This window comes from Hylaeus volcanicus, chromosome 1, assembly GCF_026283585.1.
Source record: "Hylaeus volcanicus isolate JK05 chromosome 1, UHH_iyHylVolc1.0_haploid, whole genome shotgun sequence".
Classification (NCBI taxonomy): domain Eukaryota; kingdom Metazoa; phylum Arthropoda; class Insecta; order Hymenoptera; family Colletidae; genus Hylaeus; species Hylaeus volcanicus.
This window is the reverse complement of record NC_071976.1, coordinates 32,543,186-32,559,490: the sequence shown is the minus strand read 5'-3', so window position 1 is coordinate 32,559,490 and position 16,305 is coordinate 32,543,186. Positions and strand designations below refer to the sequence as shown.

The following is a 16,305-nucleotide window of genomic DNA, read 5'->3' as shown; positions in this document are numbered from 1 at the left end:
AACTTTGTTACGCTTCCTCGGTATTCCACAGGAAAATAACAAAGACGTGCGCGTCACGATACTTTCCGATGCAACGCGTTTGAGTATTACTTGACGGATTTAGAAAAAAGCGAACGCGAACGATCGAAAAGTAGACGAACAACGGGAGAACGAATCGAATTCGTTCTCTCGCCGACGATACAGTGGAACGTCGATTTTTCGCACTTCCGTTGGTAAGAATTTGTTTTTCTTGGTCAGAGAATAGCGGAAAGCGACGGGGTTCTCTCGAATTTCGGAATGTCGAGAGTGCAAAAATAGGTCACTCGATTCGGATCGTTTCGAAGGCTGATTATCCCCCCGTACAATGGGCTGTGTTAATTTCTTAATGGAAACCGCAAGTAATCCCTGCTAGTTCCGAAACTAGTAACGGCAGCGTGTCAGCACAAGGCCTCGTTCAACGCAAGAGCATTATGGCTTTCGAATGTTTAGAACATGATATAAACGTAGCAGTAATGGACTGCAGAAACGACTATAAAATCCATCTTCCGACGGATCTACGCTCGTTCCTGTGAGTCAATTTTGTCATTGATGATCTCGGGGAGAACGAACGATACACGATTTTATCGCGTAGACGTATTTATTCCTTCGTTAATTTTTAATTGAAAAAGCCGCGCAATCTGATCGTTTATACCGCGTATGATCTCGAGTAACCAGTTGAGGTAACCGAGAGAGGTACCGTTTCGGCAAGGACGTCGAAGGAATATTCCGTCCGAAACGAGCATGACCGGGGTTGCCGCGGCGGTTCTTTGAACGCAGCCTCCTTTTTATGCAGATCGGTAGAACGAGGCGTAAAGGCCCTTTGGAGGAGGATAATGTAACTCCTTTGTTTATAACAGATGAGTGTCAGATCTAGCCTTTTTTCCTCGTCCGTCGGTTAAGTCTGCTCGTCTTCGCGTCTGAATAAACATATCTGATGTCTGTCGGGCCCACCCAGACGGAGCTATTAAAACTCTTATGGGAAAGTCGGTTCCATCGCGACCGATACGACGTCGATTTGTCGCTCGAACGGCTCGATCGACTTTTTTTTCGCACTCGGACCTGCCGTCGAACGATCGGAAGTATGTACCTCGAATCGACTTATTCCTGGCAAATCGCGTCCGAAATCGTATATCCGTAATTTCAATCCGGCGATAGTTAAATCAAAATACAGGGACCGACGGTAAAAGATTCGTCCAACGAGTGTTTCTTCGTTCTTAATCGATTCCACGGTGTACTACGAGTTTGTATACGTGAAAAAATGACGACCTTTTAACGCTGCACTCTGGAACGCGCATAAAATCGCTCGCGAGCATGTTTGAAAAAAGTGCTACTTCGTTGGGTCGAATACGTCGAGATTTTTACGATCCCGCGTAGCCGTGACGCAAACGTTTTAGGACTCGTCGAGAGGGGTAAAAAGGACAAGACAGTGTTCGCTTTTATTTTAATTCTTTTTTTTTTAATGAACCACTTGATATATTCGAATAGATCTGTATCATCACATAGGTGCGCGGAAACAACGAAGTTAACCCGGCGTTTGCTTATAATAAAGTGTGATAACGCTTAGTCGGTATCGGTGTCTTTCGATTTTATTGCACACGAACCACCAGCAGTGTTCACGGTAGTATTTTAAACGTTTCCCGTCCGAAGATCGAACTATCGTTACGATTTCAGGACTCGGAATAAATAAAATACTCCGCCCACCGACACCGATCGACACGGATTGCATTTTATACAGTTATTTACACGCTAATTTACACGATCCTCTTCCTAGATTGCTATAATATTTATAAGTAACTTTATAATTAACGTAGACGCTGACGCTCGAAAATTGTTCGAGCGTCGCGTTGACAGAATAATCGATACCGTGCTCTTTAATCGTTACTTCGAAATGGCTGTGTACGCGTACGTATGTATGCACGCGTGTATGCGTGTACGAGTGTATGAGAGTGAGAGAGTAGGGGAGATCGCGATTGTAAACGGCAGACTTTTCCATAACGTCGGTTTTAAAAAGAACAGAGGGCAACGACGAACCGAAAACCACAGAACCATTCTACAGACAGGAGCAGACATGGGCAACATCGTCGTCTAGAGTAAGGGAAAATAGAAATTTTTTTTTTTTTTTTTTTATAAAAGTATAACCGTTCGAGCGAATAATCGTCGCAAATAAATTACTATACGTCGGTATTTTTGTCGTCTACCGTTGGATATAGAATTTTGCCCAGCCCTGAATCGGAGTTGCGCGATTCGGTGGTTTATTTTTCGTCGTTGATTTTGGAGAGCTGGCTCGGATCGAGGTCCGGCGCGATCGTGTTTTGCACCTGAATATGAGCGGAGTGAAGGGGTGGGCAGAGCAGGGGATGATAGGGGAGACAGTAGTATGGGAAACCGCTGAGCGCTTTGTTCGCGGGATGAATTTGCGGGGCCGAGATTTGTCCGGGAAGTTGGCCGGAACCACGAAGTGGCAGTCCCCTCAAATGCTCGTCCGGATGCACGAGAACGCGCACGGCCACGCGCCTCGCGTTTCCGGAATTAACCAGGGCGCCCAGTTCCTGCTGCTGCCGCCTCTTGGTCTTGTATCTGGAACGAACCGAGTTTGTTTATTGTTTGGGAGATTGCTTAACGACAAGCTCGATCGTTCGAAGAACGCGTAGAACAAGAAAATTGTACCGTCTGTTTTGGAACCAGATCTTCACTTGGGTCTCCGTCAACTTCAATCCGCGCGCGAGGTCCGCCCTTTCCGGGCCCGACAAGTACTTCTGGGCCGCGAATCGTCTCTCCAGCTCGTAGACCTGCGCGTGAGAGAACGCTGCCCTGCTGCGCTTCTTCCTGCTCTGATGACTTTGTCCGTGATTCTGTCCCTCGAACATGTCTTCCTCCGCGTCCTCTGCAAATTCCATCGATTAATCGAGCATGATCCGGACTCGTCGAGGCCTGATTTAACGAAAGGTAAACGTTAAAATCGTTGAGATGGTAGCGATAGTAAATCTACAACGAAGGAACCGTTTGTAACGGCTTCCGGAGCTTCGTTAGGTTCGCGGTAAATCTACCCCTGGCAGAGAGGCGTAACGCGAGCGGTTCTCCAAATCCTGGCGCAAACGAAACGCGTAAATTGGTAACCGATGATCTACCGTGATCATAAATCAAACGTTTCGGTCAAGACTGGTAGGTCGGAGAGGATGGACGGAGGACGTAGAGGAGTAGACGAGAGGTAGACCAACGAGCGGGTAACCATCCTCGGACAGCCATAGAAGCGGCGAACGCTCCGAGTGAGATCCGCCCGCGTTTGATGTCTCGTTCAAACATTAACACGTGCACTCGCTACTCCGACATGTTTACGCTCGTGTTCCACGGTAATTCCCCTCTCTCTAAGTTTAACCGGTCGCACCGGAGTGCAATCGTGTTTCCATCCGTTCTAAAATTCTACTTGCCTCTGCATGCCATCGACTTTGTTTTCCGAGGCTTGTCCCGGGGTGTTCTGGCGAAGAATCGCTTTCGTATCACGCGGTGTTGTATTATTACTTTGTAAACGGTGACGGATTTCTCATCGACGATACTCTCGCTTTGATCCACGATGCGTTTTACGCTACCTTACATCGCGACCTGTATTCCGGAGTTATTCCGCTGTGCTTTCGTCCAACCGATTAACACCCGATAACACGACCGCTGCTAGGACTTTCCGCTATAAGGGCTGATAGTATTACTACGTATATAGAAATACGTTGCTTTGGACCCCTCGGCTCGGCGAAACGGTTACCCCTTCGATCGATCTTTTTCGAGTTGTATTAAACTCAACGATGTCAAGCTTCTCGTTCAACGGATCATCCGATCATCAACGAAGAAAAAAAAAAAACACGATTCCAAAGGTCTCATGACATCATAATTATTTCGTACGTGCTTCGGTCTCCCGTACCGCTTCAATGTTTATCGGCAGTGGCTGATGGAGGGACGCAAAGCATTTAGAGAGATCTATATTTGATCACTTTCGACGTCAACTCTATGCCATCTCGTCCGGCTAATGCGTCCCTCCTCTGACGCTCGTCAAACATCCTACGCGTCCTACATCGAGAGTGTTCGCGAGGAGCAAGTGCCGTTTGCTCTCGCTCCGATTACATCGAGATGACCCTTCGTACCTTTCCAGGGCTCGCTCGTTGTTTTTCGAATCAATTTATACGAGCTTCGAATACCGAGTAAACAAAACTTTATCGAGGGGAATTGCCGAAACTGCCGGCTTATCTTTCGTTCGATTCCACCTTCCAGCGTACGTAGAAAATCATTAGTTTTCTATGCAGGGTAAATACAAACGATGCGAGATTAATGGTAGCAGGAAACAGCGGAATTCTAATAGAGGGCCGCTAAGGAACCGCTTGTCGCATCCTGTCCATTACCGTATTAAGTGATTCCCAAGAATGATGGCCAGGAAAAGGGGATTCGTAATTTCGTGAGCGAGCCTTGAAACGGTGCCAGCTCGTGCCTGCGCCTCTTCACCCTCGAATGGTAAAAAACGCAGGAACTGTCGCCAACGAAATAGTTCCAGGTACGGAGGAATCACTTAATCGCAGGTTCCATAACATTCTTCTCTCGCGAATTAATTTACATACTCATTTCGAGGTGTCTTTTCTCGACCCATTAACGAACGATACTGTCATATTTTTCAAGCGCCGACCGCGACTTAAATCGGCTTGCTCTATTTTCCCTTCGGGCGACCGTCGCGTTCGATGAATTTTGGGTCGATCGGCGAAAAAAAGATTTCCTGGGAATAGGTCCCCCCGGTAACCTTGATCTAAATCTGTTTTTGCTTCCGATCTGTGGATCCACGACGACTCGAGACAGAGCAACAGTGTGGGCCAGGGATCGAACAAGTGCAAGAAGTAGAGTGCCGGCCACTTGTGACGTCTGCCGGGTCGAGCACCACTTATGCTACTAAAATTACATTCGATCACGTTATCTGCGCTCGGGTTAAGTTAAAAAGAAAAAACCCTTGAAAAGCTTGCCTGTTACGAGGATACCGGGCTAAATGATCTCTTAAGCCTACATCCTCGTGGCAGACACACGATCTCCCAGAAGGAAAATTGTCTTGGCTACCAACGAGAAGATTCCCCAATGTCGACCCGTTCTCTCGTCTCGTCGCGTTCTATCGACGAATCGTCACCGACGGACGTCATCGCGATAATTAGATAACTCCTGTTCCTGTTCCGCGTAATTCGAGAGCGGGCACATTCGCGATCGAAGGATAATTATTGATACGCATTACACGTTCCACCCTCGGAAAAGGAGTTCTTTCGTACTTACCCAGATATTTATTTTTGCTCATGTCCAACGCCTCGTCCTGTTGCCTCTGTGAAACGTCCCTCGAGTCCTTGGCCGGCTGATAAGCAGTCATGTTCCCCAGGGTTTCCAGGTGTTTGAAGGTCCCTTGGGCCAGGTGTGGAATAGTGCCGAAGTTTGTGATGTTCGCGTGAACGAGATTCCTCGTCAGGATGTCCAGCTCGCGAGCCACGTTGAGGTCTGGGGACGGTAACCTGGGGAACCGAGCCATACGATTTGGATCCTGATCCGTGCACAGTTCTCCGTGATCGGTCTCCGTAAAATCGTAGTCCCTGTGAGATTTCTTGGCGAACGACGGAGCGCCTTGCGTCTCGTCCGAATCGGAGGATCGTCGCTCGTGATCCGGGTAAGAGGTTCTTCGACTGAGAATGTCCGCGATACTGAACGGCGTTAACTGAGACGGTTTCGGCGAGGCTTCGCTTCGTTTCTCTTCGTCCATGGTCTCTTCTCGCCTCGACGTGTCTTTTTACCCCTTGTCACGCCACAGAAGACGTTCGACTCGACGAGGACAGCTCCGATTCACGATAACGAGGATTCGGTTGCGATACTCGCAGCTTTCGATTCGGCTTGTGTCTTCCACGGTTGTTCACCCTCTTCGCGACACCGTTTCTTCCATAGCTTCAGCAGCTGGCGTTGGATATCCTCCGGTCCGTACGACGATTGCGATTCCCTCGCAGCATCTTCGGATGTCGACGGGTCACCGTTCGCTCCCGCGACTTTGGAGCGTCAGCGGAGCATCCCGGGGCGATCTCTGCGGCTCCTCGAAGATTCCGGCAAAAGGATCGTTGTCGCCGACACGAGACGAACTACGAGGCACCGCGAGTTCCTGTAAATTTCGGTGGCTGGTCCACGATCGGCCACGTCCTGTCGTATCCGCGGCTCGACTGGCGCGCGTCGGGAACTTCCGCGTCCGCGTAATCCGGTGTCAGAGCGGAACACCGACTCCAGCGCGTCCGTTCTCCGTTATTAATTGTCGCTCGCGAGCACTCGAGGGCCGCGTGCACCCTTCCGCACCGAGTGTGCTTCGGTCAAGTGTGCTTGTCGCGCGCGTAGACTTATTTTTCGAATTAGTCCGCGGCCACTTCAACCGGGTCTTCCTTCCTCCCTTCCTCCCACGCTGGCTATCTTCCCCTTCTATGCCAGCCACCCCCACCAGCGGACCATCCCTCCACTCCAGTCGATCGCGACTTACGACTATCCGCCGCCGCCGCCGCCGCCGCCTCCACCGTTCAGGACACGTTTTTTGCGCGTCTCTTGACTGCCCCTTAACCCTATAACCGGCTGTGACGAACCACCCGACCCATCCTCTTCGATCAACTGTAGATCGATGTTTGCGCTGCTATCGGACACCCCCGAAGGGTTCTTCGCAGACTTATCGCGCAACGTCGGATAAAATTACAACGATGCCTCGAGATCGAAAATCAAACTAAAAACGCAGCAAGTCGGTGCAGGCGTTACACCGTTTGGAACAAGAGACGCGTACGTAAAATTGATAGGCAAAATTATTTACGATTTCGGTATAATAATTTTTTTAGGCTGGGGAAACCTACATTATTCCAAACGATCATATCCAAACTCCTCGATCTCGACTATTTTCGAGACAGTACCCTTCGTCGCGTCTCGGACCCGGATGCTGTGAGTTTCTTCGGGAAGTTTGATAGTTTTGTTTCGCGTCGTAGGCTCGAGTCGTGGTCGCGATACATTCGAGTTTCGCGGCTCGCGGCGTAGGTGGAGCCTTGAATGACCTCCAAGGTTGGACTCGCGACGCCCGACGACGCTTCCGTCACGACGCAAGCCTCGCCCTACGACCAATCCATGACTCTCCCCGCGATGCCGCTTTTCCGACCGAGCCAATCCACGGTTTCACGAAGCTTTCCGTATCGAGGTGACGAGCGACGCTCGCCCGGGAGTGGGATCTTTTAGGTTTTTTCAGGGTCGAGTCGTTGAGACGGCGGCGAAGGGGTGCGGACGAAACGTCTTTCAGGTATCGCGCGTGACACGTCGTTTTCTCGACCGAGTACTACTCCCAGAAAGTGTTCGCTTGCAATTCGCGGGTGACGATGATTTATTGACACAGCTGCGAGTACGTCGAGCAAAAAATAGTAATAACTAGAAGAACGTCGAGAAACAATTTAATCTAGAATTTAGGAAAAGCAACTGTTCGGATCTTAGACGAGACTTTTTCGTTGTTTAAACAATTTTAACGTTTCTTTTTTTTTTTTAATCAAACAACGTAGTCGTTCGTTAGACGAATTTTCGTTCCTAAAACTTAAGGTCGTCAGCATTTTCCCGAGGCGCTTCCGCGGAGCTACCGCTTCGGTGGTGAAATCGACGTTTCGTAGACGAAGCTCATGGGTAGTAGGTGGAAAACCATCGAGCCCTTTCCCTAGGAATCGCGTCGAATCCTTTCAAAAAGTTCCTCCGGCTGTGATGTACGTAGACACAGAGACAGCAGCGCTCTACGTACTTCGTCTCGTATCGAGTCGAGAGGAAACTACGCGGTGCGTATATAGGGTGTGCTTTACATAACAATCGCCGCTAAAGACTTGCAGCATTGTCCGCCACGTGCTGCCAGTCGAGTTCCTATGGCGGTTTAATTAAGTGTGAACCACAGGAGCGTGGATCACGCCTCACTTGATCCGATGATGGCCTCGCGCGTTCCGGATATCGACGAGGAAATAATTCCACCTTCCTTCCGCGATATTTCTTGAAAAGAGCGAGAGCTCGTTGTCGTTGGTTTCGAATCGAGCTTTCGAAAGGCATCGATATCTTATTGTATTTCAAATTTCTGAAATTCGCCGTTGTTGAAAAATTGCTCCGCGAGACGGACCGATAGGCACGAATCGACAATTAGCAGGTGGCGAGTAATCGAACCGGAAAAACGTTCGTCGTTTCCCTATTAGCGGTCCCAGAGGGAGAGAGAGTCATCTCGTGGCAACGTTTAAGAAGACCACGGTCTGATCGCGTCTTTAGCCGCGGCTCTCTTTTTCTTGATTCGATCTAATCGATAATAAATTATAGGGGGATGGCGGTACATCTCTCCCCTAAAGCTAAGCCCTGACCCTCCCGCTCGATTGGTCGCAATTCTTAAAGACCTTAATTGGCGCGGAAAATTATACCTTATTTCAGTTACCCTCGAACGAGACCAGAGACTCGGCTCCCTCTTCCACCACCCTCTCCCGTCCACGATCCTCCCATAACTCTGCGCTCTTCGCCCACCGATTCGCTTTCTTACGAGTACGATTCCGCCACTTGGATATTTCTTTTTCCCCCGGGGTGAGCAATCGCTGGAAATATCGGGCCGAGAGCCAGGCCAACCGGTAGCCGTGGCTCGGCTCGGCGATCGTTTGGCCACTTTCGATCGAACCAGTCGTAACAGTAACCGCTCCGAAATCGTTCTTTCTCGCTTCGCTTTTATAAATAGACCACGACGGATTGCGGTGAGTTGGACTCTTCGAAATCAGCAGATTCGAAAATTCGCAAACACTCGTGGGTTTTTATTCGCATCTGTTGGCGGCGCGATCGCGTCTTTCGCCTGCACCGCCAAAGAAGGCGCGGCCATTTCTGGAGCGGATATTTATTTATTTATTTATTTATTTATTTCAATATATACGGGCATAGCCCATTATGAAATTAATACAGTGTAGCGATTATAAACAACCACAGTTGACAGATGTCAAGACAGACAAAAATTTACAAACGAGAAAACAATCATAACAAAGTTATCGCCGGTGAATAGCAGATATTATAGCAGAGTTGGGCAAATTATATTTCGTATAATTCGTAGTCCACCTACATATAATTCATTTGGGCCCGTACGCTTTTCCTTTTATCTCCTTTGCGAATTTTCTTCTTCGTTCGTCCGAGTGTCGCTGCTCGGTTGGTTTCGTGCCGTCCTCGTTTTAGTCGTCTGGCGAAGGGCAAAGACACGAATCGAAAAGGGAAGAGATGGCTCGGTTCCTCGAACATCGACAGGAAACTCGTAGACTGCGGTTTAACTGGCATTCGACGACAACGAAAGTAACGAACATCGGGGAGCGAAGGAGCCGCGAGCGGTGCGCGCGCTCTATGGGCGGGCATAAGAATATAAAAACAAGAAGACCGGATGACTGCTAACTGTTTGTTAGTCTTGGGTTTTAAAGTCCGCACGTCTGTCAGTCCAGAGATGTAATATTAGTGCTTAGTATACGCTGCCGCCACCGCTCTCGCTGATTTACTTCTCCTTCCTCTTCTTTCATCCCGTCTCCGTTTACCTTCGCGCCCTGCGGTTTCTCTTTTCCTCTTCGACCCTCGAGCCTTTTTAAGCGTACATTGAATCTCCCCCAAAGTTTTTCTTGCGAATTGTTTTATCGTTACACAGAAGAAGAAAAGAAAGATCGTAATCCTTAAAGGTTTGGAATTCAGTTTCTCTGTTTAATTAAGTCGTCAGAAGATCACGAATCGGAACACGTCGAATAGCTCGTTAAGCGACTCGATTGCCGTACCTCGGACGAAATGACATCAGGAGTTCCTGTTCTTTTAGCGGTACTGGTAGTTTGTGGACTGGTTGGTTTATCGGAAACTATTTTCAGACCTTTGTAGCAGCCGACTTTAACCGCGATAGGGATTTAGTAAACGAGAGACACAGTTACTATTTCTGTTGATGGAAATTTCATTTAACTTAGCGTCTCCGTGGACACCGTTTAATTCTAACGATCGACGTTTAAGTAATATAATACTAAACGTTGTACGGATATTTAATTATTTTTATTAAACATCATTGTAAGTCGAGTAAAGAAAAAAGAACGGTGCCGTGTGACCGTTTTAAATGTCACGAGCGGAAACTAAATAAAAGTGTTGTCGATTCGATTCGTATTTCGACGAGAAGCGGCGGTAAATCTTTCGTCGGTTGAACATGGAGGGCGCTCGAGAATGAAACAGGAAATAACGTAGAGAAGCCTAGGGTATTTTCCGTAGTCGGCAAAGTAGAAGCCGCGATCCATTTTCGCTTTTTCTTCGGACGATCGTGCAGGTTCCTGCATAGGATCCATGGTAAATTTTTGCCTGACGTTAGTGTACCATCTGTCGAACCTAACGTATCTTGAAAGTTAACGTAAGTATATTGCCTTGCAAGAAAATGGGGGAAAATATTTAAAAAATATAGCAAAGGATAGAAGCGACACGTCATCATTTAATTCCATATACTTATATGTTTCTTTTACCGCGTGTTTTTATATTTTATTTTTGATATATATGCATTTAGTATTTTATCACATCGTATTTATCAACAAGCGTACTCGACGATTCAAATAAAAATATTCAAGAATCGATCGGAAAGAATATAGCAAGATTAATAAAAGCAAAGCCGAAAGTATAATCGGTACTCTGTGACGTACTTGGGCGCATTCGTATATCGGTACGTCATGTTCTAACAATAGTAAGAGAACGTCTTTCCCAACGAGTCTGTCGCAACATTTATTTACATCGAGTATTGTTAAACTACGTTATAATTAATCAAACTCGATTATCGAAGGTAATCGTTCCGGTCGGAAATCCATTATGTTTCGGACGAGAAATACATTCGAGCAAATTTAAAATCAACAAAAAAAGGAATGTATTCAACTTGGTGTGATTAATGAGCCTCGAGGAAAATATGATCGTTTCCAAACGAATCTATACGATCCGGGGAGATATTTCATGCATATGCACGCGTATATATTTGAACAGCATCTTGCTTCCTTTGGATTCACCACGATGGTTCCCTTTCGCTCGCAGGCAAATAGGATCGAGTTTCAACGTTTAACGTCCGATGATTGATTATGCGAATACGAGGTCCCCTAATGGCGCTTTCAGAAGAAAATTCGGTCCGAAAACGCGGAAGGAATTTATCCCATAAGAGCGCAAAAAACGAACGTTTACTATTCGAATTATTTTTTTCTTCGCCCACTAGCAAGAAAGTTCGGAAAGAAAATTATTTAGAAATTCATCGAACATCGAAAGTATTAGGTCGTCCTATAAGTTCGTGCCGAAGACTGTGTCGAAATTTAATAAAAAATGACAGAAATTTTCTAGTAACGGTATAATGACCATGTGAGAGAGGTAAGAAATTATTGTGAAATGAGACGGATTATCTTTTCTTGTGACACTTAAGAGTATGTTTCACGTATTAATTTGAGAAGTAGAAGTATAAATGGCACGAACTTTTAGGACGACCTAATACGTTCTTAGGCTATTGTTGCGTTACCGCGAAGTTTAAATTTACGCGTATCTCGAGATCGCTGGCCTAACTCCTGAAAATTGTTTAAAAGAGACGAACCAGATTCTGGGAACAAGTGCACGCAGGTGCGTGCAGGTGCACAGAGGCGGAGCCGTTTCAGCCGGAAGGCTGGTCCGCGCGTAACGTAGGTGAGCGTATGGGAAGGCCCACGTGGGCCGCGGCTAATATCACCACCGACATTTTTATCAACTTGTTCCCATGGCCCTTTATGGCACCAGTAGCACCACGAACAACGATTACACCGACGTGAATCGTCTATGTGAAGCACTTGACTGCCAGATGACCCGTCGTGCTTGCGCGATAACCTAAAAGGCGCCCATGGCTTCGCTCAAGCTGTCAGAACTCACCTATTTATACATGCCATTTCGCCATATTTTTGTTTTATCGACCTGGACCGCACCGAGGACGAGTTTTCTCGCGACGCCGCGCTGCTCGCCGTGGAAAATGACGACGCTGATCGTTGGATCGACAATGTCGATGGTTTCGACGAATTTTTACCGAGTTCTCGAATGATATTCTTTTTACTTTATTTTACGACGCAACGAGTAAAATTTAACGATAAATTGAAAGTTAAACCGTACGAGAAGAAATAGTAAATATTTTCAGGAAAGGAAGTATTGGATTTGGAAGAGTACAAGCGGATTGTAACGATTGAAGAATTCGCGATTCCTCGTTTCCCAAACTTAATATTTTATTGTCATTTTTTATTCCATTTATACAACCAGTCGTGCGCATAAGTCGACAAGAATAGCACGATATACGCTTGAGATCGTATCCTTTCTATCGGTAACATAACATCGAGGAAAACAAACTTCCGATAGCAAACTCTATTCATTAATTACGCTGCGAGACGCTGGAACGGACGTGTTTATACGTATGATTCTAACGTTTCGAGCCAGTTTACGACGCGTTAGAAACGAAAAGGAAAAAAGGTCCGCGGAATACGTAAAGTACCCATAGATGCTTCCGCAAAAGCCACTCGAAGCGATTTCCGCTCCAGGCCTCTCGAGTGGCGCGTTACTATTTAGAAGAGACCATCTTACCTAACCAACGGTGGTGCTCTCTAAACTTTTTCGAGGAAATATCATTTTCGTTACATTTAATTTATCGCGACAACGTTGTCAGAGGGCGAACAAATGTCACGAGTAGATACCGATGTAAATGATACGAACAAAAATCGATGTTTCCATTACCCACGATTTCATACGTAAAAAAAAAAACAATTTCTCTCTTTTCTAGAAACTTCGTACTCTACTTTGGAAAACATAAAGAAGGAAAATACAGCTGCCAATAGCGCGTCGCCTTACCATGCAAGTATCTATTTCTAACTTAAAACTACCGTATCGAAATCGCGTACCCTAAACGATTAACTCTTTGGCTAGCTATTTGGTAACGTTACTAATCTATCGTTCTATTTTACGCGATACTTAGAATTTCCTAGTTATAAAAATAATACGCGAAGCACTTTTCGACGTTCTCGGGCATCGAGGAAAAATTGACCGATCGCGCGAGAAGATGGGAGACATTACCATAACCGTTGCAGATTCTGATCCATCGGCACCTGTTCCATGTAGTTGACGTACTGCGTCTGGTAATTGGCCGGGCCAAAGTAGTTGGCGAAACCGTAGTCGGTACTCGCGACGGCCATCGACGATCTCCCGTCGCCTCCGATCGGTTTGCCATCCGTCGGGACGCATTTCATATCCGAATACGGCGACACCTCGTCGTCTTTGTACTCCGTTTTGATTTGTCTTTGGCATTCGAGAACGCCAGCGCGAAGATCCTCTGACAGAGCGTTCCTGTACTCGGGCACGGCGAGCACGTGTTGCCTGTGTTGCAGATCGCCGTTCAAACTCGATTTTCCGCTCGCGTCCGAGCCGATCTCTTGCTTGTACTCCGGAACGATGCTCGAGTTCATCCTCGCGTCGCCGGTGCTCGATCGGAATTCCGGGGGATGTCGAACCTCGTTCGTTCGAAAGTCGGATTGCATCGACACCGTCAGCTCTGGCCTGATGTTGGGCCAATAAGGAGGGTTATACGATTCCTGCAGGTTCAGCTTTCTGTCCTTGATCAGAACGGGCACGGAGATCTTCAGGGATTGGTTTTTCGCGTTCTGGACTTGCAGCTTCTCGGCACCTTCGATTCTGGCTCGTTTGTTCTTGTACCGACGGTTCTGGAACCAAATCTTTACTTGAGTGCTGGTCAGTTTCAGGGTTTGCGCCAGCAGTTCTCTTTCCGGCGCGCTTAGGTACCGTTGCTGCTTGAATCGTTGTTCCAGTTCGTAGACTTGGGTCTAAACAAAAATATACGAAAGCAAAAGTGGTGAAATAAACGTCTCGGATTGGGCTCTCTTTGCGCGCATCTAACGTTTAAATACTTACTTGGGAGAACAACACCCTCGGCTTTCGCTTCGTCCTCTTTCCCGATTGACCTTTTCGCAGTTCCGTCTTGCTCGAAGTAACCACGTTACCTGGAACAAAATCCACGTATATTTGCAACGGAGCCGGTATACATAGAATCGATGAAAGGAGAGTACCTAAGAAAATCGGTATTTTTGGATCGAAAACACTCGAAAACTTTACGTACCGTCTTCCGTAACCGGTGGCTCTTGATACTGCGGAGCGACTTGATTCAATTGATGAGGCTGGTTCAGCTCTGAATAATGGGGATAGGACTGGATCGATTGCTCTTTGAACTTTTCGAATTCCCACTGACTTTCCTGTACGATGAAATTGTAATAGTCTTGCGTCATGTGTTGCTGTTGAATCGGGTGCTGATGATGGGCGGCAGGGTAGCAGTCCATGATTCCTAGCTGTTGATCTTCGTTAAGAATGTCGCGGACGCTGAACGGTGTTCCGGAGATCGAAGAGGCCAGCATTCTAATGCATTCTCGACGATTTTCCACGTGTCTTTCGTGCGTTCGAATCAATTAATCTTCCACTTTCGACGATCGATCGAATAAAGAATCCGCGGCGCGACGATAATTTATCTCGAACAGATACACCACTGTCACTTTTCGAACGACACTCGCGGTAAGCGTACTTGACAAATTTGTACAAAATGATGGTATCCTTCCGTTGATTGGAAAAAAATCCGTTTGGAGAACCTCTCGAATAATCCTCAGCGTCGAACCGCTCTTTCTCCGGAGGGTTGATCGCACTCGAAACGTCATAAAAGGGGTGCGTAGCGAAACTATAAAACCCCGAACAAGCTCGTTACGACGTTGTTGACACTTGCTTCGAGATCGTTTTACCAACTATGGGCCAGTTAAACGTCAAACGGTTCGCGTCTGTTCCCGTACGCGGGGGATGGTCACGGTTGAACGGTCAGGCCGGAGGGCAGACGTGTAATGTGACTTGCTCTTCCGAGGGAGTCAAGTGCTGGTCCCGTGATACAGGGACACCGCCACGGTCGTCTTGCGTGTTCGTATGCGTGCGCCAGTGGCAGCGCAAGATTTTTACCAGCACACCCACATATACGAGTGCCGCGAGCACGAGCTCTACGGGGTGGTCGGCTCTGCATTTCTCCCGATTTTAATTCCCCCTTGCGCGACGATTTACGAATGCAAATTTGTCTTTCGAATCGCGCGCCGTTGTTTTAATTCGTGTAACACATCTATTCATTTTTCAAGCTCCCGTAAAAGTACACACGAGAGCCTTGTAACATCGGAGCGTGTGAAAATCTGAAAAATGTTATAAGGTCTCGTGGCTTTGCCATCCATTTGAGTTTTCGGCGCGAGGAATCGACTCCGACCGGTTCGCGTAAAAAAAATTCATTCGGGCCTGCGACGCATAATAATTACGAGGATCGGAAGTGCAGGATCGATTAAAGAGACGGCAAATCTGTTTTTGCCTCGAGACAGCCATAACGCGGTGAGTAACGTTGGGGCGGAGAAGAAGACGGAAGGACCCGCCTATGGCTGAACCATCGAGCCAATCCAAACTTACCGCGAACGATGCTTCTAAAACCGGCGATTAAATCTTGATTTGCGCGCGATTACCACCGTCTACGATTCAACGTGGTCTAATTTCCTCGCTGGAACGAAGAAAGATCGGAGCGAAGACAGATTAACTCTTTCGACCGGGCAGGTCGAAGGCAACGAAGGAGACGACATTTGTCTGCTTTGAGAAAAAATTAGACTCTGGAGTGTCAAACCCTTGGTTTCGATTTCGGGGCTGGATCATCCGTGGAACGGGGTTGGAAACGAAAACAAAACAATCCATTTTCCTTGCGCCACAACCTCAGGACGAGATCATCCTTGCTGCCCGTTCCCAACTCTGCAACATCGACACGTCGAAAGTAACAGATTCCAGACGCTCCCTTCCAAACGTCGAGAATCCTTCACGTTGCTGGAATTTCAAAGATCATCCTCGGTCTTTCTTTTCTCAATTTTTGCAAATTTCTCTCTATGCAACAATTTCTCGAGATATAAATGGTGCTGTAGGAAATATCCAGGGACTAATTTCAACCCTTTTACGATTTTACAAATGATCTTTATTATTCGACTACTTTCGCTCGCTTCTCCTTGCATTCTAACATTCATCCTCATCTTCTCTCTCTCTCTCTCTCTCTCTCTCTCTCTCTCTCTCTCTCTCTCTCGCACTCTGTCTCCATGCTTGCCAATCATACACTCGTTTACAAACATTCCATCTATCATGCTTCCTGATTCGCGCTCTTCAAACATACACCCATGCACACCTAATTAC

At 47.1% G+C, this 16,305-nt stretch overlaps 2 protein-coding genes across 2 annotated transcripts; both read right to left on the bottom strand.

Annotated features, from left to right (window-relative positions):
* Nucleotides 1-1,201: 1,201 nt before the first annotated feature.
* On the bottom strand, nt 1,202-6,489 carry LOC128884514 (homeobox protein bagpipe-like). The gene is made up of 3 exons (XM_054137939.1): nt 5,308-6,489; nt 2,686-2,902; nt 1,202-2,595 (listed from the first exon to the last, which is right to left on the bottom strand). Exons 1-3 carry the CDS (start codon nt 5,780-5,782, stop codon nt 2,271-2,273), a joined length of 1,017 nt encoding a protein of 338 aa, XP_053993914.1. The 5' UTR covers nt 5,783-6,489; the 3' UTR covers nt 1,202-2,270.
* A 5,816-nt stretch (nt 6,490-12,305) lies between these two features.
* Nucleotides 12,306-14,820, bottom strand: LOC128874265 (homeobox protein Nkx-2.5-like). Its single transcript, XM_054118818.1, has 3 exons — nt 14,186-14,820; nt 13,981-14,069; nt 12,306-13,892 (listed from the first exon to the last, which is right to left on the bottom strand). The coding sequence occupies exons 1-3, from the start codon at nt 14,475-14,477 to the stop codon at nt 13,125-13,127; spliced, it is 1,149 nt and encodes a 382-aa protein (XP_053974793.1). The 5' UTR covers nt 14,478-14,820; the 3' UTR covers nt 12,306-13,124.
* Between the last annotated feature and the right edge of the window lie 1,485 nt (nt 14,821-16,305).